The 25,502-nt window shown below is 49.9% G+C and overlaps 1 protein-coding gene across 1 annotated transcript; it reads left to right on the forward strand.

Annotated features, from left to right (window-relative positions):
- Nucleotides 1-1,375: 1,375 nt before the first annotated feature.
- Nucleotides 1,376-17,309, forward strand: SESN2 (sestrin 2). Its single transcript, XM_040466624.1, has 10 exons — nucleotides 1,376-1,864; nucleotides 8,096-8,161; nucleotides 9,766-9,963; nucleotides 10,542-10,724; nucleotides 10,839-11,051; nucleotides 11,596-11,746; nucleotides 12,265-12,383; nucleotides 12,747-12,937; nucleotides 15,661-15,805; nucleotides 16,390-17,309. Exons 1-10 carry the CDS (start codon nucleotides 1,769-1,771, stop codon nucleotides 16,474-16,476), a joined length of 1,449 nt encoding a protein of 482 aa, XP_040322558.1. The 5' UTR covers nucleotides 1,376-1,768; the 3' UTR covers nucleotides 16,477-17,309.
- Nucleotides 17,310-25,502: the final 8,193 nt, after the last annotated feature.

Below are 25,502 nucleotides of genomic sequence, written 5' to 3' on the forward strand. Positions count from 1 at the left end.
GTCCTTAAACCTCCATCTCTAGATTTCAGCTCAGATCATGATCTCAGGGTTCGTGAGTTGGAGTCCTTCATGGGGCTCTTCACTGACAGCGTGGAGCCTGCTTGGGATTCTCTCTCTTCCTCTATCTCTGCCTGTCCCTCTCCTCTTTCTCTGTCTCAAAAATAAATAAACATTAATAAAAAGACACGTACACAGAAAATTACAATACAAAGTAGAGTGGGGTAAGTGTTATAATAGAGCCCCGGTCCAAGTGCCTCCTTGGTTGCTCAGCAGAGGGTGAAATTCATTTCCTTCTTCCAAGAGGCTGGAGGCAGGAGACCAAATTAGAGAGTCATCCTTGGAGTGGTAAGCCTACTCTCATAAGGTCTCAGAGGGGACCTTGGAGGTCATCTAGTCCACCCTTGCTCCTGCTCCTGCCAGGATTCTCTATCCAGAGTAAACAATGACTTCAAGATGGAAACAAAAAATGGAGTTCTAAAGAAAAACTGTCAAGGAAGAGGCTGTGGGAAGGAACAGGAGATGAATTCACCTTTGAGGTGCTGAAGTGCTGGTAGAAGCAACTTATTCCCAAATGGAGCATTGCAGTCCAGGAAATGGATGAGATCAGAAAGAGTGTGTCTGGACAGAGGAGGGATAAAAACAGAAACCGGGGAACACCCACGTTCCAGGGGGTGGAAGGAAAAAGAGGAGTCAGAGAAGGAGTGGCCAGAGAGAGAGATGTGAGAAGAGACCCAGTAGAACACCTTACCTCAAAGTTTCTAGAAAGGGAGTGGCCGGAATGGAAGACAGGACTGGAGGCCCCGAGGAAGCAGAAGAGAGGAAACTGCAGCAATAGGGACTGAGGTTAGACATGAGGTTACCAAGGACCTTTCAATGAATGAAGGCTTTTCCAGGGACCCCACAAATACGATGCATTCCCGTGCCTGGTACATTTTACGGTGGAGCTCTCCCGGAGGCCAGGGGGACAGGGCTCTGTTCTAATCTCCAAAGATTTGGGGTTTGGCTCTGTAATTAGCACCACCTCTCCTAACCGTAACCAGTCCCTGCAGGAACTGAAAAACTAAGGAACATACTTGGGAGGGACTTCACACCCGACTCTCCGGCCCAGCCCGGTGAAGTCCCGTTTCATCACACAGCTCTAATGACTCTCTTGGCAGTCACTCTCGTCTGAAATTGCCAACGATCTGATTAAACCCTTTTGCGAAAGTTTGCAGCATTCATCCCGGGTTGACTACAGCTCCCAGAGTTCCCCGGCGCTTCCCGGTGCCGATTGGCCGAGCAGTAGGCTCCAAGGGGAGGTGTCGTCCTCGCCTCCCCGGGAAACAGGCATCTGATTGGCCGCGGCGCGGGCTTTTGTGTCCCCGCCCTCCCCCGAGGACCGCAGCGGGCTGAGCGGCGCTGCTGGTATCAGAGCCCGGCGAGCGTTGGCAGTTCCGCGGCGGGGATGCTGAGGAGCGCTGGGCTGGCGAGCAGCCGTGGCCACTGCGGACTTCCGAGGTACTCCGGGCCGTAAAAACCCCTGGGCCGCTGCCAATCCCAGGTTCCTGAGGCCATTCACCGTTCCTGAAGCCGGCCGGGGCGAGAGTCCAGCGGAGCAGCGGCTGTTCCCTGATTCTGGGCTTTCGGAGCGTCTGGAACCCCGAGAGACATCCCGGGGCTCTAGAACCTCCCCAGCGGCCCCCAGTCCCAGCTTCCTGCGTGCGTCTGTACAAAACCCCCTCGGGTGCACCGGTCGCCGGCGAGCCGTGGCCGGATCCTGGCACACAGCATGATCGTTGCAGACTCCGAGTGCGGCGCGCAGCTGAAGGGCTACCTGCCATTCTCCCCGGGCGGCGGCGGCGGCGGCGGCCCCGGGGCCGGAGAGGTAAGCAGCGCTCGAGCGACGCCACTCTTCCCTTGAGCCCCGAGCCGCGGCCGGGCTTCGGGCTGTCCCGGGCTGAGTCTGTGCTTGCCCCCCTCCCCCCGCCCCGGCTCGGGGAGGGGGAGTGGAGGCGCGTAACCTAGGAATGGGGTTGCATCAACTGGCAGTCTCGGCCCCCTCCGCTCCCTCCCCCCGGGTTGTGGAACCTTCCCTGGCTCCCTAGGACTCCTGGCCAATGAGAGGGGAGCCTTCTCGAGGTTATCTCGGGTTTGGGCTCTCGACCGGAGAATCTTCAAGTCCAGGCAAATCCCGGCAGCCGCGGCTCGACCGACCACTCCTCCTCCCCGCCCCCTTCCGCAGATTCCCTTCCTCTGGGCTGGGGCTGGCGGGCGGAGGACTCTTTCTAGGATACGTCCCAGTGCCAGTCTCCCAGTGCGGGGATTGGGGCACCTGGGACTTGCCAACGGAGGTCGACCTCGTCCCCCGCCCACACCTGCACCCCCGATAGGAAGCGGGGGAGAGCGGGCGCTCCAGGGCCTTGGCCAGCTGCCGGGTACGCGGCGGCGGCGGCCAAAGCTGGGGGAGAAGGGGAGAAATCCTGGACGCGGCTCCCGAAGGCGGGCGGCGATTAGCCTGCGCCCTGCTGACTGGTCTCGGGTCCCAGAAGTTTGCTTGGCCGGGACTCTTTGCGGTGAAGCTAGCAATAGCCTGGGCCTACCCTGACACACCTCCTGTTCCCTCCCCACACCCATCACCACCACCCCCGACGACAATGGACATCTAATCATTTCTTAAACCCCTACTAGATTCTGGTCTCCAGGTTTTGCCTTTTCTCCGAGTCCTCAGGACTAAACTAGCAAAATATGAGCTACACTGTAGCCCCATTTTCCAGGATGAGGAAATTGAGGCCCAGGAAGGGCTACGGAGAGACTTCCCTTCACTCACCGCCACCAAGTAGCTCATTCTTTGGCCTGGGTGCCTCTAGGATTCCCTGGTGTGCTTGCCACTACATAGTTTTGCTTGTTTTTATTTCCAGGCCTGGAGTGTGGTGCAAGTGTATTGCTGGGGCTGGGAGTCTTGACAAGTGCCAGTCCTGTGTGACCCTGGAGAAATCGTTGCCCTTCTCTGAGCAGCATGGTTTCTAGGGGTCCCACCTCCAGCAGTGGATGGTTTGCGTCCTGGGTCTTCTGTGGGCTTGTTTATCCTTCCCCACCAGAGTTTAGGAGCCCCAATGTGGAGGAATGAAACGCACGCCTGTCACTTCTCTGCTGAGTGGCTTTGGCCAAGTTACTTTACCCTTGGTCCATTTCTTTCTTGGAGGGTGGGAGCTGGATTTCTTGTTATTATTGAGAGCATCTAGCCACTAGAGGGGTGCTGGGTTCCAGTCCCAGCGTTCCCATTGCTGGCTGTGTGACCATAGCCAAGTGATCACAACTCTGATCTGCCACTTCTTCCCATGGAAATTTGATAGTATCCCTGAGGATTGTTGGGAGAAATGACAGAATACAAGCAAAGGCTGAAGCACAGAGCCTGGAACTGAGTCAGATATGCTTGGTATTGTTAGAATGTGGTCATTTCCCTTTCCCCAGAGTGTGTCACATGGGGTGCCTGAACCTGTCCCTCCTGCCTGAGGTGAGAGCCGGCCCATCCCTCTCTGAGTGCCTGGGAAGTGGCCTGGGGAGAAGAGAGTGCCTCGGGTGGTCTGGGCAGGCTCTGAGGGAGTGGCCTTTAGATGGAAGCCACTGTCAGCAGCAGGAGAAAGATGTTGATATCTGAACCCTTTCCACACACTTTTTTTCTCTCTCTCAAGAAAAGAAGACCTTGGGAAGATGTCTACTTTAAGCAGAATCCTTAGAAGACAGCAGGGCGACTGGACTTACAGAGCCTGGTGCCCTGGGCCCAAGGGAAGACCCACATGTACAGTCCCCTCGACTCTCATCTTTTCACCACACGCCCTTAACCTAAAGGGGTCAAGGTCTACAGACTCTAGGACTTCACTCTAGGACTGGTAGTGTGTTTTCAGAGCCCTCTTGGGCTCTAGAATCACTTCCTCAAACATCACTTCCTCTGGGAAGCTTTCCCTCCCCCCACCCCCCATAAGTCCCTTCTGCATGCCCTCCTTCAGGCCTGCTTCTCTGTTGTTGGAGCTTTAATGCTATCCATAATGTAACAGTCCTGTAATCGGGCGTTTTGTGTGTCAACTTTGCTGGACTAGAGACACTCTGAGGTCACATCCCTAGCACTGTTCTTAGCACCTGAGAAGCGCTTGTAACTCTTGGCCCCTTGTTGGCTCAGCTGACACTTGAGAACTGTGCATGCTTTGAAGCCAGATCTGAGCCCGTCTGGAACAGGACTCCGAAAGAGCCTCAATGAGCTGTCTCTGAAGAAGGAATAATAAGACCTATTTCCCTCAGGGTAGTTGTGAGAAATCAGCCAGATCAGATGTATAAAGCACTTAGCCTAGTGCCCAGCCCATGGCGCCACTCACACCAGCCTCCTTCCAAGGCTGGAGGGAAGAAGCTGCTTGAGCTCTTGGTCTCCCTCCCATGTGTAAACCCAGACAAGGATCCGAGTTCTGCAGGCAGCTGCCCATGGGGTGTTGTTGGGGGCGAATCTCTTCCCTTCCCAGCTGGTAGAGTGACTTCATAGGTATCTGTAGCTGAGTCCTGGGGGTTGCAGGCTCTGGATAGAAGACCAAGAATAAGGCTGGGCCTACTCCAAGAGGCTGATGTGGGTGATGGACAGAACCCTTAGAAGCCAAAGTGAACTGAGCACACATCCTAGGCTGGCCACTCGTCAGCCGGTGCTTAACCTTTGGAACCTTGATCTTTCTTTGTGGGCAACGTAGAGACCTCCACCCCCAAAACTGATGAAGATTATATAGTACCTGTGTGCAAATGCCTGAGCTACTCTAGAAATTAACATTTAGTGAGTGCTTAAATTAGGAGCCAGGCATTGAGCTGGGCGGGGTGACCCTCTTCACAATTTGCCTGCCTGTTCAGGGCCCACCCAGAGGGACTTCAGTGTCACTGGGGTAACAGGGAGCCGGATCTAGTGTGTGCCCTCAAAGTAAGAAACAACACAGTATGACAGGTGCTGTGACTGGGAAAAGTGGATCCCTCGGAATGTGGGCAGGGAGGAGAAGCTTCTGGTGAACCCCGAGTGCAAACCCTGACTTGACCTCTCTGAGCCTTATTCCGTGTCTGTAACATGCGAACCCTCAGAGTAGTAGTAGATCCTACCCTAAATGCATGTAAAATGCTTAGCTGATGGTAATCAGTGTTGTTACTACCATCCTTACTGATTCCTACCCCAGGAAATAGGGGAGGGCTGATTTGGAGGCATCATCTCTTGGCAGGAGGACCCTGCCCTGTCTGCTTCCCCTGAAGTTCTGGGTGTCAAGGTCAGAGAAACTTTCAGGGTATTGGAGCTCTGGACTGGAATCTACTTGGTCTTGCCTTCAGGACTTTGTATTTTCTGTTCCCTTTGGCTGGAATGCTGATCCCCTAGATCTTTATGGGCCCTACTGCCTTCTCATCAACTCATTTAGATATTTGATATTTAGATAGCAACTCAAAGGTTCCCTCTTCAGTAGCTCTCCCTGTCTCCTTAAACTAATATATTGCATACTCCCACCCCATCATACACTTCCTCATTGATCTTTTTCATTTACTTTGTATAATCTGCGATTTGAAAGCCTGTTCGCTGTTTGTCATTCTCCTTTAGATCATGAATTCTGTGAAGGCTGAGACTGTCTTTTCACCCCTGTTCTCTTGTTGCCTGCATTGTAGTCATCAGAAATATTTGTCGAGTGAACAGATTAACTCTGATTCCACCTGGAAAGCATTTAGCACAGTGCCTTATACTTGAGAAAATGATCAATAAATGGTGTGAACCAATGGCCTTCCACCCCAGCTGTAAATTATGCTGGGCCCCACCCAATTAAATTAGAATCGGAGGTGGGACCTTGATATTGGCATCTTTTTAAACGGGATTTTATACTGCTTGGGTTGAGAAGCCCTTGCTTGAAATTACAATGAGATTAACGGTAGCTGACTTGTATTAAGTGTTTAGTGCCATAGAGGTACTTCCTGAGGTAAGGGGTAAGGGCTGTAGAGGTATTATCTCATTAAATCCTCATGACTACCCAGTGAAAGTGGGTACTATTATCTCCATTATTTGGTGAGGAAACTGAGGCTCACACTGCTAGCAGATAGATAATAGGTGGTGGAGTTGTCATATGATCCCAGGCAGTTTGGGTCAAGAGCCCCTATCGTTTAACTGTACTCTATAATTATCATCATGGTGTCACCATCATCATAATTAGGAATGAAAATATTGGTGGGTCCAGACCTATCACCTAAAGGTATCAGTTCCTTCCCTTGACAGCTCCTGGGGCAGATTTTGGAGAGAGAAAGGGTTCCTAAGGCTGTTCCTCCCCAGGGGAGGCGGGGGGAAGCCCTCCAGGTCCCCCCACCTATGGTTTTCTATCTGCCCTCTGGTCCCCTGAGGGGGAGGCCCAGATTGTGGAGTCAGCAGTCCTTATCTCCTAGACCTAGCTGTTAGGCTTTTTTCCTTTGGTGAGGGAGGAGGGAGATTAAAAGTGAGTACTTGGAGATTGTGGTAATTTTCTGTACTGGACTTGGACCAGCCTCGCCTGGTATCTCCCAGAAGTGTGGGCTGCAAGGGCCCCGAGACATTAGCCCAACTACCTTTTTTGTCCAAGATTAAGGCCCAGAGAGTCTAAGTCACCTTCTCAGAGTCACACAGCAAGTTAGTAACAGAACTGGTACTCAGACCTGGGACTTCCAGATCCCACTGTTCTTTCTGTGTGGGCTTTCAGAGCCCCAGAGTTCTGCTTCCCTCAAGAGGCTTTTGACCATCTGAGGAGGAAGTTTCAATTATAATCTTTACTCCCTGGACACCTGGGGATTGATATTAAGTCCGGTTTCCAATGAGGAGGGAGAGTTAGGGGGACGCCCTCTCTGTCCAGTGAGGGCATGACTCTGGTTTGGGTAAACTGTTTCCAAGGCCGGTACCGAGAAGAGCCTCCCTCCCAGTTATCAAAACAAATGAGTAAATAAAACATCCTCTCTGAACCCCACCTCTCAGACTAGGAGGAGATTTAGTGAGTATATGACTCCTATGGTTTCTAAAGAGTCTCCAGTACATGAGGTCAGAATAGCTGCTACCGTCAGCTTTCTATGCCCTGCCTGGATTCCCTCCATGCCTCTCTGCTTTCTCTGTTTTCTTCCTTCACAGATTAGTATGAATGACCTGGCCCTGCCTTCCGCAGAATGTGATCTGGTATCAGGGAGACCTGAATCAGACAATTAGAAGACAATGGTTTCAGAACCAAAAGCACTAGGAATGGTGGGGTCACAGATAAGGGTCATCAGAAGGTTCCCAGACCTGGAAGACTCTTAGTTGTGCAAAAGGAGTGACCAGTGGGAGAGCAGGGGACCTAAACCACTAATTTATCTGGAAGGCTAATGGGAGCTGGAGTCAGGGTTTTAAGCCAGCTGATGAGATTTGCACTTAGAAAAATTTCCTTTGGCTGCGGAAGGTTCGCCCTCCTGGAAACCACCATGTCGTGGACTCGTTCAATGTGCTCCTAGTTCCAGAGGTATAGTTCAGGGAAGATGTTTTCTTTACTCGTTCCCTTTGTTAATTTGGTAGAGGATGGGTAGGAGAGGGCAGGGCCACAGAGTCAGGGAGACCATCGGCGAGGCTGTGGGTGGTGATCCAGACAAGGGATGGTTGTAGTCTATGAAGTGGTGATGGTGGGAAGGATGAGAAGGGAGCGTTTGAGAATAACTGAGTCTGCATCATAGGGAATCTAAGGTACTTGGTAATTCGGCTTCAGGATGCAAATGAGGGGGTTTCTTGTATGGAATCTCCAAGGCTGCTAAAAAGGTGGCCTCCTAGAGATGTGCACCATGGTGGCTATATATCTCCATTCCCCACGCACCTCCCACCCAATACTGGGGCTCCTGGGTCCCTGCCCAGTTCCTGAAGAAGTCACCCTGTGGGGCAAGCCCTCTTTTTTGCTTACCCTTTCTCCACCTGCCAACAGGTGTGCGTCTCCCACCTGAGTCCTCTGTGTAGGGTGCACCAAAAGGGTGGTTTGAAAAGCACAGTGTGGCTTCTTGGGTAGGAAGAAAAAGATGGAGAGTGAACTATGCTCCTAGTCCTCTCTTTTACCTCCAACAGCCATGATGTATTTCCTTCTAGGAGCAGAGGGGAAGTCGGACTCGGCGAGGTCCCCGAGGGCCCAGCGCCTTCATCCCAGTGGAGGAGGTAAGTTTGGAAGGGGTTAGGAATTCTTGATCCCTGGGAAGAATGGACATGGGACCTTGTGTGTGGGGGTGGGGAGTAGGGGGGGTATCTCTGCCCGGCTCTTGAAATAGCAGCTTTGAAACTACCCTTTCAGGTTCCTGACTCATTTAACCCACAAAGAACTCTATGGAGCATGCATATCACAACCCCATGTTGCTAGGAAGAAACAGGCTCAAAGAGATAAAGTGATAATGACACTGCTAGGTAATAAACTTTTGATTCCCAGAAAAAGGACTTTTTGCCTTAAGAAGCTAGAACTGTCTATGCTAACTGCTCTTCCTTGACTATACATATTTACTTTTTTTTCAACTTCAAAAGTATTATTTTGTTCCTTATGGAAAGCCTTTTTATGTTTCAGAAAGCTTTGGTCTCCCGTAATCCCATCTCCCAAAGAGATAATCACTGTTAACCATTTATCACTGTTTTCTGGGCCTTTTTTTTTTTTTCCCATATAGAACCAAGGTCATACTTTACATCCTTTGGTGTGGGGGCAAGGTTATTGTCACGTTCCTTATTTTTTTCACTTACTACAACAGAGACTTCTTTAATCCACAGAGTCAGATCGCTCATTAATTTTTTTTATTTTTAAAAGCTGATTTATTTATATTGAGAAAGAGAGCGTGTGCGCGAGCAGGTGGGGAGCAGAGAGAGGATCCAAGCAGGCTCCATCCACACTGCCAGTGCAGGGCCAGACGAGGGTCTCAAATTCACAAACCCTGAGATTATGACCTGAGCTGAAACCAAGAGTTGGACACTTAACTGACTGACCCACCCAGGTGCTCCTCATTCATTCATTTATTTAACAGATACCTATTGAATGACTAAATGTCAGGCACTGTTGTAGGTGCTGAGGGTACAGCAGAGGCCAAGACAGACAAAAATCCTTGCCATCTTGTAGCTGACATTCTGGTGTGGGGCTGCTGGTGACAGTGGGGTTATCCTCAAAACACTTGCGCAGCAAAATGTAAAAATAAGTTTCCTCCTATTTCTTTGGTCTTCGGTGAACAAAACAAATGTTTTCTTTTGTCGTCCTCTTTGCTTTCCTAAGCTGGCAAATATCTAACCACCCCCCCCTTCCCTCTCCACCCTTTGTAAATGGAAAGCAAACAGCCACCTGCTGATTATTTATGTCTAGCCCAGAATTTTAAACTCAAGTATTGTTCTTGTGTTTTCTTTTTTCATCTGTAAATAACCAGTCCTCTTTCATTTTTTTTAAGTTTTATTTACGTAAGTAATCTCTACACTCCACGTGGGGCTTGAACCCCAACCCCAAGAGCTGCACTCTCCCCCCGACTGAGCCAGCCAGGTGCCCCAATAACCAGTCCTGAGAAAAGAAATAGGTTTTGTTGCTAATCTGGATTTCAGTCCACGTTCTGTCATTTACTAGATCTGTAACCTTGAGAAAGGAAATCACTTAGTGAATTATCCCTTCCTCCCCTGTGTTCCTTTTTTTGGACATGGTGGTCATTTTTAGTTTTCTCAGTCCCAACGCAGTGAATGTGTTCGGTCTCTTCAGTGTTGAGGGCAGGAGGGGAACCCACCCTCTGGTCACCTTTGCTTGGCAGGTCCTTCGGGAGGGAGCAGAGAGCCTGGAGCAACATCTGAGGCTGGAGGCATTGATGTCCTTGGGGCGAGTGGACAACCTGGCGGTGGTGATGGGCCTGCACCCTGACTACCTTAGCAGTTTTTGGCGTCTACACTACCTCCTGCTGCACACAGATGGGCCCCTGGCCAGCTCGTGGCGCCACTACATTGCCATCATGGTGAGCCTGTCTGAGCCCAACTCTTGTACGGGTGGCCACGTGGGGGGACTTGGTCTTTCGATTTCTTTGCTGGGTGCTTCCTGAACTCATTTCATGGGACAGGAAAGAGGCAGCCCTGAGCAGAGGAAAGCCCTAGTTTTATCTGATCATCCACACAATTTTGGATTTTGAAGACAGGCATTTTAATTTATTTTTTAATTTTTTTTTTATTCATTTATTTTGAAAGAGAGAGAAAGCACGAGTGGGGCAGGGTCTGAGAGACAGAGGAGAGAGCGAGAATCCTAAGTAGGTTCCGCACCAACAGTGCGGGGCTCGAGCCCACAGGCCGTGAGATCGTGACCTGAGCCAAAGTTGGATGCTCAACCAACTAAGCCACCCAGGTGCCCTGAAGAGAGGCATTTTTAGTGCCTGCTTTACGAACTAGCAAACTGAGGCACAAAGGAGTCAGGTGACCTGCCTAAGGTAGGACAGCAAACTAGTGGAACTGTGGTTAGAACCTAAGTTTCCCGCCTCTCAGGCAATAGTGAGGCCTGTGATGTCTCCATCCACAAGCAAGGTTCTGTCCACCCCCTCCATAGGCTGCCGCCCGCCACCAGTGTTCCTACCTGGTGGGGTGCCACATGGCTGAGTTTCTGCAGACTGGTGGTGACCCTGAGTGGCTGCTCGGTCTCCATCATGCCCCCGAGAAGCTGCGCAAGCTCAGCGAGATCAACAAGTTGCTGGCACACCGGCCGTGGCTCATCACCAAGGAGCACATCCAGGTGCGGTGGGCAGAGAGGCAGGTCCCAGAGGGAGCACGGGGGCTGGGCCGGGACATGTCAGGCAGTCAGCCCGGGGTCAGGCACTGAGCAAGTCTGGCCTCCTTTCCTCTCCAGGCCTTGCTGAAGACGGGCGAGCACAGCTGGTCTCTGGCGGAGCTCATCCAGGCCCTGGTCCTGCTCACCCACTGCCACTCGCTGGCCTCCTTTGTGTTTGGCTGCGGCATCCTCCCTGAGGGGGACCCAGAGGGCAGCCCTGCCCCCCAGGCACCTTCACCCCCCAGTGAGCAGAGCAGCCCCCCCAGCAGGGACCCAATGAACAACTCTGGGGTAAGTCGTGCGGCTGGGTCTTGCTGGGAGAGGAAGCTGGCATGGTCCTTGGATGGAAGCCACCGCTTCCCTATCTCACACCGAGAGGCCTCAGAAAATTCAGTTGGCTTTGAAACTCCCATTTTCTCATCTGTGACATGGGGCTAAAGATCTCTACTTCATGGCAGTTGCGAGGATTAAATGAAACAACCGTGTGGGGTCTCTCAGCATGCAGCCTCACAGACTTAAAGCCTCCCGGGTGTTAGCACTTTACAAATACAAAGCTTGCTTCTTATTTAGAAGGGGGCCTTGTGTGTTTTAATATGAAATTACAGATACTTTAACCATCCCTTTCCTGTGAGGGCAGTTGATGCTCAGAGAAGACATGTCTGTCCTGTGGCTTCTTAAACTTCACTTTGGGAAGCACAGAGCCTGCGAGCCGCCCAGCACCGCGGCCGCCACAGGAGGCCTTCGCCATCACTCAGGAAGGCCTGGCTTGTGGGAAAGGGGTGTGGGGTTTCCTGGGGCCGGGGAGTAAATGGTCACCACTGGGTCCCTCCTCCAGGGCTTCGAGGCTGCCCGAGACGTGGAAGCGTTGATGGAGCGCATGAGGCAGCTGCAGGAGAGCCTGTTACGGGATGAGGGAGCATCCCAGGAGGAGATGGAGAGCCGCTTTGAGCTGGAGAAGTCAGAGAGCCTTCTGGTGGCTCCCTCAGGTAGAGGACCATAGGCCTCCAGGTCCCAGGGGCTGCCCCCTTCTGACACCGTCTCTCCTGGGGAGTAGGCAACTCTGCATAGCACCTCTTGTGTTTGGAGGCCACATCTCAACCACTCCTTCTAAGAGGTTCTGAGAGTGGACTTTAGGGTCAGACCTGGATTTGAATCGTGACCTGTCAGCTCTTCTGGCAGTGTGACCACTGAGAAGTCCCTTCCTGTCTCAGGGCCTCCGTCTCCTCCCATGCGAAGGATTGGTTTGTAGGGTAAATGGGACAACAGAAGCAAAGCTCTCAGCACAGAGTGAGGGGCTCCACAAATAACTACTGTTGTCAGGATCACTAGTATTCTTACTGGGGGCCTTATCCCCCAGGCCCCTGGGCCTGACTCCCCTCCTGCCATAGCGAGGGGCTTTCTCTGGCCCTCCACTCTGCATTCACCGGCCACCTACTGATGAATCAGTAGATGCCTCTGTACTCCGTGCCTGGGCCTCACTTTGACCTCTTTCTGACGTACTTAGCTGACATCCTGGAGCCCTCTCCACACCCAGACATGCTGTGCTTTGTGGAGGACCCCACTTTTGGATATGAGGACTTTACCCGGCGAGGGGCTCAGGCACCCCCCACCTTCCGTGCCCAGGTAGGCTCTCCACACTATTCTTGGCATTGCTCTGGATTTACAAATAAGCAAGGGGTAGATGGTGTGAGTGCTTAGAGAGTCGGGCACCTGCTCCTTCAAGATTTGATGAGGGAAATGGGAGACCCCAGATCATGACAGGACATGTCTGCGCCCTAAGCTCAGGGGATCCTGATTCTAGGGAGAAGGTCATCACCAAGGTGCATCTTCCTTGGCTTCTTAGGCCCAGACCAAGCAGCAGGTTAGATTTGTGGGGTGGGAAGGAGACATTATAGAGAGTGAAGTTGTGCTCCAGCGAATGGGGTCCCTATGGCCAGCCTTGGGCCCCAAAGATTCTACTCACTGACCCCTTCCCATGTTTCTCAGGATTATACCTGGGAAGACCATGGCTATTCACTGATCCAACGGCTCTACCCTGAGGGCGGGCAGCTGTTGGATGAGAAGTTCCAGGCAGCTTATAGCCTCACCTACAACACCATTGCCATGCACAGTGGAGTAGACACCTCCGTGCTCCGGAGGGCCATCTGGAATTACATCCACTGTGTCTTTGGTATCAGGTGAGCAATATATTCCCTCATCCAGGCCTATGTGCACTACAAGTCCTCAATCTGAGCTCACAGCTGTTTCCTTTTCTCTTTGTTTCTTTTCCCTTCTTCCTGCCTATACTATTTTTTCAACACAAATTTATTTCATTGCTGATTATAAAAGATAGTATGCTCACTGTTTGAACCTTATAAACAAAACTCTTTAATCCCACCTCCTAGAGATAACTATAGAGATATAGAGAGAGACTGGGTGTATTTCCATTCCAAGTAGGAGTTCTTCTCTTAGCAATAAATAAGGACAACATAAATGCCCATCAGTATGGGACTCTAAATAACGTTATATCCACCCAGTGAAAAAGTCTGCAGGTATTACAAATTATAATGACCTCTTTATATTGCTATGGGAAATTATTCAAAATGGATTGAGAAAAGAGAAAGCTGGTTACCAACCAGAATCTTTTTGTGCCCCCTCTTTTTTTTTTTTTTTTTATTAAAAATATGTGCATGCGTGGGAAGTGTGTGGAAGGTTATACACTAAAATGTTAATTAATAATGGTTGTCTCTGCATAGTATGTGATTAATTACATTTCATCTTGTTACCTAAGTATTTTCTGATTAAGAAAAAAAAATTTAACTTTATTTATTTTGGGGGAGAGAGAAAGAGAGAGAGAGCACAGGAGGGGCAGAGAGAGGGAGAAAATTCCAGGTAGGCTCTGCGCTGTCAGTATAGAGCCCAATGTGGGGCTCAGACTCACGAACCGTGAGATCATGAGCTGAGCTGAAATCCAGAGTCAGATGCCTAACTGACTGAGCCACTCAGGCGCCCCTCTGATTAAAAGTAGATTTTTTTTTTTAATTGATAGAATCATGCTTGATATTTTTTCACTCAGTAATTTATTGTTAACTGCCTTCCTTGTCAGTATGAATGGGTCTTTTATTTATGCTTTTTCACCACTGCATGGTATTTTGTTATGGATGTAGCATAATTCGATCATTTCCCTATTGTTGGATGTGTGGATAGGTTACAGTTTTTCACTATTGCAAATACCACGTGCACTGACTAGCCTTAACACCTAAGTCCTTGCGGGTGAGCCGTAGGTATGAAATTACCTGTCAAGGATATACACAGATCAATTTTTTTTTAATGTGTATTTATTTTTGAGAGAGTGAGCAGGGGAGGGGCAGAGAAAGAGGCCGACAAGAAAGAGCCCCATGGGGGCTCAAACCCACAAATCACAAGATCATGACTTGAGCTGAAGTCTGACGCTTAACTGACTGAGCCACCCAGGTGCCCCCAATTTTGTTTTTAATCTCACTCTGATAACATTGTGGGAAATTCAAAGAATTAAGGGAAAAAAACCAATTTCCCCAAATTCAGCTACTCCACAACCCACATTCACATCCTGTGACATTCTTTCTCCATTGTTTTTCTTCTTTCTAACATAGTTGCTTTTGTGTAATTGGAATTATAACGGTTATTATATTTTTTCAAATATGTGTTTGATGTTTGTAAGGAGAAACAACTGGATTTAGAGTAAATTTAGAAAACAGAGATAACAAAAAGGAGAAAATAAAGATCATCCACGATCCCACCTGCTCTTATTATTGTCAAGTATTTCTTTTCTGTCTTCCCACCCACAAATAAACAAAAACATATCATTCTACAAACATAAGATTTTCTTCCTACTCACTTCACTGATTTTACTCACTTAATCAAATGTGTGCATATTTTAGTGAACACATGATCTTGCTTTTCTCATTTAATGGTTTATTCCAAGCATCACATCAACAACAACAAAAAAAATCCCCACATTTTTAAAAAGGCACGTGTTCCTTGTAGAAAATGCATGTTGCTAGTTTAAATCATATTTGATTGAGTGGATTGAGTTGTACTTAACTGGGCATCCTCTTGCCGGTCATTGACTGACTTCCAGTTCAGGGGAGGTAGAGGAGAGACAGACATCTTTGAGTGTGGCACAGACTAATTCCTGTCCAGCTCCCACATCCGGGCTCCCCCATTCTCCAACAAGGTCCTTGCTCCTATGCCTTTGTCTACAGAGTCTGTCCTCCGGTTCTCAACCAGTCTTCCCCATCCACACCAATCGGTGATGACTAACTGGCTCCCTGGACTAGGGAGTGACAAAGTGGCATCTAGACAGGTCACCAACTTGCTCTTTGACTTTGAACACGTTGATCGGCTTCTCCAGGCTTAGTTTGCCCGTCTGTAAAAAAGAATACCATTTCTTTTTCGCTTTGCCTCTTCCTTCTCCAGGGAAAATACTTGTACAGGCCTCCTGCCCCTTCTTCCATGGCCTTTACTATAGTGACCTTGGAGCCAGGCAGAGATGGGTTTGAATGCCATTCCCAGGACAAGTGACTTCACTTGCCAGAATCTCCATTTCAGCTATAAAATGGGGCTGATGAATCTGGCGTATTATATACAATAGTTCTACAGACAGCATATATAGTAGTTTTGAGGATTCCGTGAGCACATGTTCATGCAGCTCATGGCTAATTCTCTGCAATCTTTGGAGAGGTCCCCTGCCAGTCTAGCAGTGGCCTGTGATGTGGGACATCAGCTACTTTTCTAAGAGGAACCAAACTTCTACCCGCTTCCTACATTCTGCCTTTTCTTGCCACACGCTGTTCCTCCTTCTGAAGGGTGGGGTTAGGGGGACAAGAGTCAACTTCTGGGAGCAGAGGATGGGTGATGCTGTTGGGGTCTTTCCATCCAGATATGATGACTATGACTACGGGGAGGTGAACCAGCTCCTGGAACGGAACCTCAAGGTCTATATCAAGACGGTGGCCTGCTACCCAGAGAAGACCACCCGAAGAATGTACAACCTCTTCTGGAGGCACTTCCGCCACTCAGAGAAGGTACAGCCCACGGGGGAAGGGGGAGTCAGCACCCAACGAGGTATCCCAGATGGAGTCTTCTGCCAGTTGGGACACCTGGGTTCAAGTCCTACTCTAGTGTGTGATTTTCACATTTACTCACCTATAAAATGGGAACGTGCGTCACGGGGTCCTCAGTGGCAGCCAGGAGGACCTAGGTTCAAATCCTAACATTGTCACTCAGCATTGTGACCTTGGGCAAGTCACTTTGCCCCTCTGAGCTTGTTCTCTTTACAGTGAGAGCAAATGCTGCCCCCATTTCAAGGTCGCTGGCGGGGGGGTGGGGGGGGGGCGGCGGGGATGAAACGAGAAAACGAATGCCCGGGGGTGGCGCTTGTTTTTAGCTTTGGGGGATAGAGAGATCAGTGGGGATAAGGATAAATGTGCTAGAAATTCTTCGGCAGTCGTTGTCCCCAACTGCTCCGAGCCTTCGGAAAGGTAAGGGCGTCTTCATGGGAGAGATGGATGAGGTGAGTGGTGACTGGTCAGGGGAAGTGGCAGTCTGGGGGGGATGGGGATGGAGAGGAGTGACACCAGTTGCCAACAAGCCCTTGTCTGTGCCCCAGGTCCACGTGAACTTGCTGCTCCTGGAGGCCCGCATGCAGGCTGCCCTTCTCTACGCCCTCCGTGCCATCACCCGCTACATGACCTGACTGCGAGCAGGATCTGGGCCCGGAGCAGCTGACCCTGGGGGCATCCTCCTCCCTGCAAGGACTTCTCTTTCTGGAGACAGACCCCGATCCTTTTCTGTCCCAGCCCCCCCTCCCCTACTCCGGAGGTGGGCTTGTGTGTGACTTGTAGCCCCTGAGCCGTACCCTCCTTTTTTCTCACCAGAACGGCCAGGATCATTGCATTGACCTCAGCAGAGATCTCTGCAGAGATCTCAGCTCTGCCCTCGGGAGCTGGAAGAGGAGGCCTAGCAGATCACAAGGGACCATGCCCCTCTTCCTGCCCCTGACCCCAGAGGCGGAGGGCACCGGAAGGAAATGAGCTGAGCTCAGACTCGCGTGCCAGCAGGCTGGGCCGCAGGCATCACAAGTACTGTGGCCTTCCTGGACTGGGAAGTCCCTGCCTGCCCCTGAAGGAGAGGAGCGGACACCTGCAGGGACTGACACTCCAAGCAGTTGTGCCCTTTCTCCTCCTCCTCCTCCTCCCTCACTCCCAGATTTCATTACCTCCCACCCGCCATTCACCCATCAATGTGAAAGTCAGTGTCACAGCTGGTCTGTGTGTTCGGCTCCCCAGAAGCCTGTTCTGTTGGGCAGCCTGAAGGCCCCCTGTTCCCTAGTTGCCCTGATCCTAGTTTAGCACCTTTGACTTCCTTCACCCCCTGACTCTTTTTTTCCCATGCCTGATGGTGTGAGGCCCCAGAAGAGAGATCAAGCACGTCAAAAAAGTAGATTATCTCTAGGGAGCTTGGGGTGTCTGTGGGTCCCTCTGACTTCTGAAGAGGAGGGAGTATTATAAATTCTCTGTATTTTTGGTTCTTTATGGGTGAGGTTCTTGGGGGCCTCACTTCTCTAGCCACAGTCAATGCCTGAGGAGAAGGACAAGGACTTGTCCTTCTTGTCCTTCTTGTCCTTGCCCGGGACTGGACCTGCCCTACAGAGGCCAGCACCCCACTCTCCTATCTCCCACGGCTGTGCCACAGACATTTCCCAACAAGTGAGCCTTCCTAGGTGGCTGAGGAGGAATGGGCTCAGGGGGAGAGTCAGGAGACCCCAGGGTCTAGTTTGGGCCCTGCCCAAACTGGTCAGGTGACCAGGGCTACGTTGCCAAACATCTTTGACCTCCGTTTTTACAGTCGCAGTCGCAGACTGAAGGCTGAGACTGTATGTGATGTCTGAGTCTCCTCTGGGCTTCTCAGGCCAGCCTGCCAGCTGCGAACTGCAAATCTTGCAGAATCTCAAAGGCCTCTAGGGACGCCCCGCCCTGGCAGTCAGTCTCTCCTGGCCACCTTCCAAGGACACCTCCCCCCCACCCCACCCCCCATCCCAGTTCCTGTCCCTTCCTGGATTTAAGTGGATTGCTCGGAGGCAGAAGCAGCCAAGGACCGATCCCAGGCACTTTCTGTAGCAAATAAGCTGTGAATTATGACGTCCCTTGCCTTTCTTGTGGCACGATGTGCCTGCTCTCTGACCAGTTTGGTGACTGAAGAAAGGCAAGGGTCACGATGCTGCTGCTTCTGACCCTCCTCTCTGAAGAGGGACAGAAGAGGAGCCCGGTCAGCGTGCCACATTTCATACCCGTGCAGGCATGGGGAAGCGGCTGGCACCCCCTTCAGGCCTCAGGCCCTCTGTGCAATGAAGCTGAGCAGGAGGGAAGAGGCCCCAGCATTGGGGTTCGGCTTCTAGGAGGGACGTCATGACTCTGTAAATGTCCCCTGGGTGGGTCGGGAGGGGTATCCTAGCGTTCAAATGCAGAAATCTTTGGCTTTGCTACCAGTTCTGTATGCTGAGAAATAAAAGTTCACCGAGGTTTTGTTTTGTACTTCTTGTTAATGGGCTGTTTTTCTATTTCCAAGGGTCATGGTTCATCTCAGCATAAGCAGGGAGCTGTGATTGCATCATGGGACTGACCTGCTCATCCCTACGCTGCCCGGCACTTGTGCCCAGTGACTGCAGGGTTGGGGGTGGTTGGCATTAAAAGTCTGTTCTGTCCCTTGGGTGCCCAGCCCTGCCTCCCATCTGTGGCTGGCCTGGCATTGTGGAATAATAATGGCCATGTTATTTTTCTCACTAACCCTGGCCTGGACTTGGAGGCCATTTTTCTGAATCTGCGAGAAAATTTAGACCCAGAGGTAAAGTGTACCTACCACATAGGTAGTCAATAGTGGATCTAGGATTCCAGCCAGAGTCTGGTCGACCCTAAGGCCTCAGCATTTCACCTTGCTGCTTTTCCCACTCTGGGTCTCCCCACTGTAGCAAGAGGGAGGTTGTGTGAGCATCTCTGGGGACCCCTTGTCCCCTGCCCAACCGTATGTTTATCTGCTTCTCCTCACTTCAGCACCAAGGAGACAGAAACAGATGTTAGTTAGATGTGACCTCCACATTGTGCCAGGGCCGTTTAGTCGCTGTGTGATCTTGGTCGTGCTTCTTAGCTTCTCTGGGCACCAGGAACTCTATCTAGTAAGCTTATCAAGGAGAGCACATCATGACTAAGAACTAACACCTCTTCTGTTGGCCTCCCACTTCCTCTAAACACTGCTGTCATAAAATGAAAACTCGGTGTCCTCCAAGAAGCCTCTCCTGATTAATTCCGTGTTTCATTTTCCCTTGACCCTTTTCATTTTTGTGGCATTCTATATACTTGTCCTTCCTTCTCAGTCATCTAGGAAGGTAGTGAGAGAACAAATCAGATGTGGAATACGAAACTTGGATTCTGGTCTTGACTTGGTCACTTCTCATCCCCAGGTTGGGGGAGAGTTGATTAATTTCATTGGGCCTCAAGTTTTCTCTGCCCTAAAAACAGGCAAAACGTTTTCAGTTCTTTCTCAGGTAGCATTATTGAATGACTTTTGTCAAATGTTTTCAAATTTACTATCTCAAGCTTCACAACCCTGTGAGCAAGGAGTGGTGTTCCCATTTTACAGATGTGGGAAAGGAACCTCAAGTCAGAGTCTATGAAACACCAACCCAACAGTTACACCCAGGTTCGAATTCCAACTTTCATATTTAATATCTATCTCAACCACAAGCAAATTCAATTCTCTACCTTATGGGCACAGGAAGGTTGTGTGGATCAGATAATGCATGCAAAATACCTAGCACAGTTCAGGTGCCTGGCAACCAGCCCTAGTGAGCCATTCAGTATTTAGATATCTGCCCAACATCACCCAACTTAGGATTTGAACCGTTGTCACTTTGATTCCAGATCATTGCTCTGTCCCCAAACCTCCGAGGCCCTCAATCTGCATTTTGAGAAACCCCACTCAAGTTGGGACACCTGGGTGGTTCAGTTGGCTAAGTGTCCAACTCTTGGTTTCTGCTCAGGTCATGATTTCATGGTTCGTGGGCTCAAGCTCCACGTTGGGCTCTGCGCTGACAGCATGGAACTTGCTTGGGATTCTTTCCTTCTCTCTCTGCCCCTACCCCCCATTCTCTCTCTCTCTCTCAAAATAAATAAATAAACATTAAAAAAAATTTTTTTTAATCCTACTCAAGTTAATTTGCATGTGCAATTGAAAACGCTGGGCTCCATATTGGATCCAATGAATCTGTTTTAGACTTCTACATCCTGCAATCCAGGATCTGGGCACATCTACCCGGGTTGCAGTTTGTCCACGGTTGCCAATGGCTTGACTCATTGTTTGCCTTTGGAAGACTGAGAGAGTAGGTAGAGACGGGATCTGGGTGAGTCTCCTCCAGCAGGTTGCAAACATTCACCAGAGCCCTGGGACAAGGGGAATGAAGTGGTTCTTGAACTTTTTGTGCCTTGGAACCTCTGAGAGGACCAGTGTTTGGAGGGAGAGCTGAGAAATTTGCATCTTGAGCAACTCTCCTGGTGTCCCGCTGCAGAGGGCCGGATTTCATCTAACATAATGTGCATCTAGTGGGTACATTCACTGGACACAGAACAGTGGATAAGACAGGACTGGTTCCTGCCCTTTGGGGATTTATTGTCTAGTGGGAGAGACCGATCAGGAAATCAGTACAACTAATTACTTAAATTATAAGTATGATCAGGACCTTAAAGGAGAACCAGGAGGTGCTACAGGAGCATTTACAAACTGGCAGCTGGGCTTTTTCTTCCGAGGAAATATGTTGGACCTTTGCAGAAACTAAAACACACCCAAGAAGAGCAGTTTCTTACCCACTGTACCTTCTTGGGAGCTGGGAGCTCCACGGAAGAGTTAGAAAACTCATCTGCATTCCTCCGTAATGGATGCCGTCTTGGGCAACCCACACTGCGGCCCTCATTTCATCCTGCCCCCCAACCCCATTGGGAGTGTGGGTAGCTGTGGGACCTCAGCAGAGTCCCTCTCTGGGAACTGCCCTGGACTGAAGGGAGCCACCTCTGGCTGTCGGTTATGCCCCCTCCAGCCATTCTAGTCTGCCTTCAACAACTAGCGGATGGGAGAGGTGGATACAAGGCCTGGCCACATGCTTCCATCGGCAATGGCTCTGAAGGACGGCCCACTTCTAGGGGTCCCTTTATGAGGCCGATGCTGCAGGCGTGCACAGCCCTGTCTCGCTGCCCTCTGCCCTGTGGTTTTGGTCCCCAGTAAACCTCCTGTATGCAAATGTCTACCTCAGAGTCTGCTTACAGATGGTGAAAATAAAGAGCGGAGAGGGGAGACGATTTGCTCAAGGTCTCACAAACCTGAACCTTCAGATCCTCGTCATAGTTTGTCACCACACTGTGTCAGTCCTACAACTTCCTGTCTTGACCTTTTCTTCCCGAGGTTGGAGGCAATAGCTGCAGTGTGAAAGGGCCAGACTCGATGTTCACCCCCATGGCTGGAGACCTTGGGCCAGTCACTTCCTGACTGGGGAGAAGGTTAAGTACCCTGTCTGAGTGTGCCATCTTCTCCCAAGTCGGCCTGGGTGTGATGGCCCTGCTCCCAAGAAAAGCCATGGCCCTGTTGGTGCTAGAAACAGAGTTCCCTTCCCCTCAAGTCTGAATCACCTCTGACCTCCCTGCTGGTACCTGCTGGGGGTGGGGGGTGGGGTCTTGAGCTTCTGTCCCAGTTCTGGGTATCTAAACTCACTCTTCAAGGAGGAGCGCCTTTGTTCATGCCCACATTATCGAGCACTCACTTTGTTCCAGACACTGCTGGATGCTGGCAGTACCTTCGTGAACAAGACAGGTGCAGTCCTGGCCCCCATGAGCCTCTAAGTCCGGTGGAAAAGACAAACATCACACAAAGACTTGTGACGAGTCCTGAGGGAATTAAAAACACAGGGAGCTATGAGAGAGCACAGCAGCGAATCCCCCACACTTGTGGCAGTTCCCAGAGAAGTAGCCTGGACCCGGCGGATTAGAAAGGACTGACCAAGGAGAGGAGGGGAGACGGGAGTGTGGCACAAAGATTTCTGGCAGAGGAAGCAGTCTGGGGGAAGACCTGGGAGAGTACAAAGAAGGCAGCCTCGTAGGGACAGAGGACGCAGGGAGGACATGAGGAAGGGCAAGGCTAAGAAGGAAGCCAGGGGCAGATCTGTCACAGCCTTACAGGTTACGTTAAAATTTTGGATTTTATCTTGTGGGCCATGGGAAGTCTTCAAAGGAGATTTTGTTGTGTACTACAAAATGGATGCTATGGACCGAATGTTTGTGTCCCCCCTCAGATTCGTGTGTTGAAACTCTAACCCTCAACGTGATGGTATTTGGAGATGGGGACTAGGGAGGTAATTAGGTCATGAGCCTGGGGCCTTCGTGATGGGATTAGTGCCCTAGTAAGAGACAAGAGAGAGCTTGCTTCCCACCCCAGTCTATGAGGGTATATGACCTGGCCAAGGGCTCTCATCAGGAACCCAATTGGCTGGTACTTTGATCTTTGGCTTCCCAGACTCCGGAAGCATGAGAAATAAATTTGTGCTGTTCAAGCCACTCCGTCTAAGGTTGAGCAGTTGCGCTAAGACCATAGATAGTATTTATTAGAAGAAGGAATAGAGACGGTAGTAGGATGTTTTTCGGACCTTCCATGTGCCGGGCACTCCTGGCATGAACTTCTTTCATCCTCACGACAGCCCTGTACAGTAGAGCCCATTAGCTCCATTTTACAGGTGGGCATAACTGAACCTAGACTCAAAGTTCCCCTCATCCGGAAAGATTTTTCTGGCTCCCCATCTCTACCCTGACTATACATCCTCCTTCTTTGATCTAATCTTACCAAGTCCGTCTGTTTCTCCAAGGCATTTTTTTTTTCCTGTCTAGTAGTATCATCTTTCGTGTGACCCCATTTGATTGCAAGCCCCATGGAGGCAGAAGTTTTTGTCTAGCGTGTTCACGGCTTTATCTCTGGAGCCCAGCGCGAGACCTTATAGGTAGTAGTGGCCGAATAAAGAAAATATTTGGAATAATAGGTCTCTATCCACCTGGAGACCTCATCTAGTGCAGGGTCTGGGGCTGCAGTGGTCCAGAAACAAACAGCCTCCCCCTGTTGTGGGGTCTGCTCTGGCTGCCTCTGCCTGGCTGGTTGTTACATCGCCAGCTCAGACACCCTGCGTCAGTCTGATGTTGGGGAAAGAGCTTGGACTTTGGAACCGGACAGATGAGGCGCACATCTGAGTGCACGTCCATCTGGAACAAAGCAGAGTGGTATAAATAAACAGAACCAAGTGCCTATATGAGATTCGATAACTTTAATTTCCTCATCTATGAAATGGGAACATTACTGCAGAAAATTATTGGTATTGGGATCCAATGAGGAAATGTTGATAGAGTTGCCCCGTTTAGTCCCTTCAGCGGAAGACAGGGATTGGTTCCATGCCATTCGCTTAACTAACAGCTTCAGCTTCCTCATCTGTGAGAGGGGAGTTGCGAAATGCAAGATAATATAGAATTCCGGGCCTGGAATGCTCTTCTCCAGACTTGTCTGGGGCTAGCTCCTTCTAAACCTTCCGTTCTCACCTTTAATATCACCTCATCAGACTTCTGACCTGATTCCTGTTTCTAAACCTTGCCCCACCCCACCCCCATCTCTTTTCTCGTCAGCACCTTTCATAATATTCTTTGTCACCCGTCTCCCTGTTCACTGCTTTATCCCCACTGTCTACCAGAGTACCTGAGTAAGTGCTTGGTAAATACTGGTTAATTGCATTAAATATGTATTGGCCACTTGGTTGTCAGTCAAGGACTATTCAAGGCAACCCTAACCACAAACCCAGGAAATAGCAAGGGCAGGGATTTCACCCATTTGACAGCTGTGGAAGCTGAGGTCTAGCAATATTAATATTTCCCGGGAATTTCCCAAGTAAATTAGTGGAGTTCTAGACCCTCTGAGCAGTGCTCTTTCCACCCACCCCTCCACTGCTTTCCAGGAAAAGGAGCACTAGAGACCCAGGTTCTAGTTCAGGTTCTGTTTTAACTTGTGGCTGTAAGATTTAGGTAAACTACTTCCCTTCCTGAGCCTTAGCTTCCCCAACTCTAAATGGGAAGAATAATCCTTGCCCTGAACGGTGGTTAAGGTGAGAATCAGCTGAGATAATGGGTTGAAAGCATTTAATAAACCAAAAGCACTATATTAATAGTGCTTCCAAAATCATGGAAGATTTTGTTATATTAATATGCAGAATCACCATTGACTTCAAAGATGAATCACCGTGGGCTGGAGAAGGCAGGGTAGTTTCCTAGAAGCAGTGGCATTTCGGCTAGGCCTTAAAGAGAGGTAAGATTTTGGAGAAGCAAAGCCCAGAGCCAAAGCCACAGACCAACCAAAGCAGGAACCTCCCGCCTCTCTGACTTTTACCGTCTTCCTCCTCTGGTAGATATTCTCCCTGAATATGCTCTTCCCTACACTGATTTGTTTTTCCTTTCAAATAAAACTTATGGAAGTATAATTTGCATACAACGAAATGCACCTTTTTTAATGAAATTTTTTATTTTATTTTATTTTTAATTTTTTTGTAACGTTTACTTGCTTTTTGAGAGAGACAAAGACGGAGGTGTGAGCGGGGGAGGGGCAGAGAGACGGAGACACAGAATCCAAAGCAGGCTCCAGGCTCTGAGCTGTCAGCACAGAGCCCCACGCCGGGCTCGAACCCCACGCCGGGCTCGAACTCACTGTGAGATCATGACCTGAGCTGAAGCCAGACGCCCAACCGACTGAGCCACCCAGGCGACCAAATAAAATTTTTTTAATGTTTATTCTTGAGAGAGAGAGAAAGGCAGAGCACGAGCAGTGGGAGGGGCAGAGTGAGAGGGAGGCGCAGAATCTAAAGCTGGCTCCAGTCTCTGAGCTGTCAGCACAGAGCCCGATGTGGGGCTCGAACTCACAAGCCGAGAGATCATGACCTGAGCCAGTCAGAGGCTTAACCAGCTGAGTCACCCAGGCACCCCTAAAATGCACATGGTTCAAATGCATACAGTTCTGTGAGTTTTGACAAAAGCACACACCTATGCAACCATCGCCCAAATCAGATTCCTGTGTGGCCCTTTGCAGCAAATCCCCAACTACCTTTCTTGTGTCCCCCAGACAACCACTCTCCACTTTCTGTCACTACAGAGTAGCTTTCTTAATCACTCATGTCTTCATTAGCAATTCACAAAGTTCTGCATGCAAACATTAAAACAAAAACATAAGTGGAACAAAATGTATTACTTCACGAGGCTTAAGAGAGTATTTTCCTTCGGGGCATTTGCCAACAGTCGCTAGATAAATTGACGACAGCTAATTGGTGACAAGAATTAATAATAATCATAATTTGCCCATTTAGAGAAAAGAGTTTGTCAATAAAAACTCCACCTACAGGAACGCCTGGGTGGTTCAGTAGGTTAAGCATCGGACTTCAGCTAGGGTCATGATCTCATGGTTTGTGAGTTCGAGCCCCGCGGCGGGCTCTGTGCTGACAGCTCGGAGCCTGGAGCCTGCTTCGGATTCTGTGTGTGTGTCTCTCTCTCTGCCCCTCTCTCACTTATGCTCTGTCTCTCTCTCTCTAAAAATAAATAAGCATTAAAAAAATTTTTTTGATAAACATTTTAAAAATCCAAACCAAACAAAGCAAAAAAAATCAATTCT

Source organism: Herpailurus yagouaroundi, unplaced genomic scaffold, assembly GCF_014898765.1.
Source record: "Herpailurus yagouaroundi ecotype Mexico unplaced genomic scaffold, PumYag 77, whole genome shotgun sequence".
Classification (NCBI taxonomy): domain Eukaryota; kingdom Metazoa; phylum Chordata; class Mammalia; order Carnivora; family Felidae; genus Herpailurus; species Herpailurus yagouaroundi.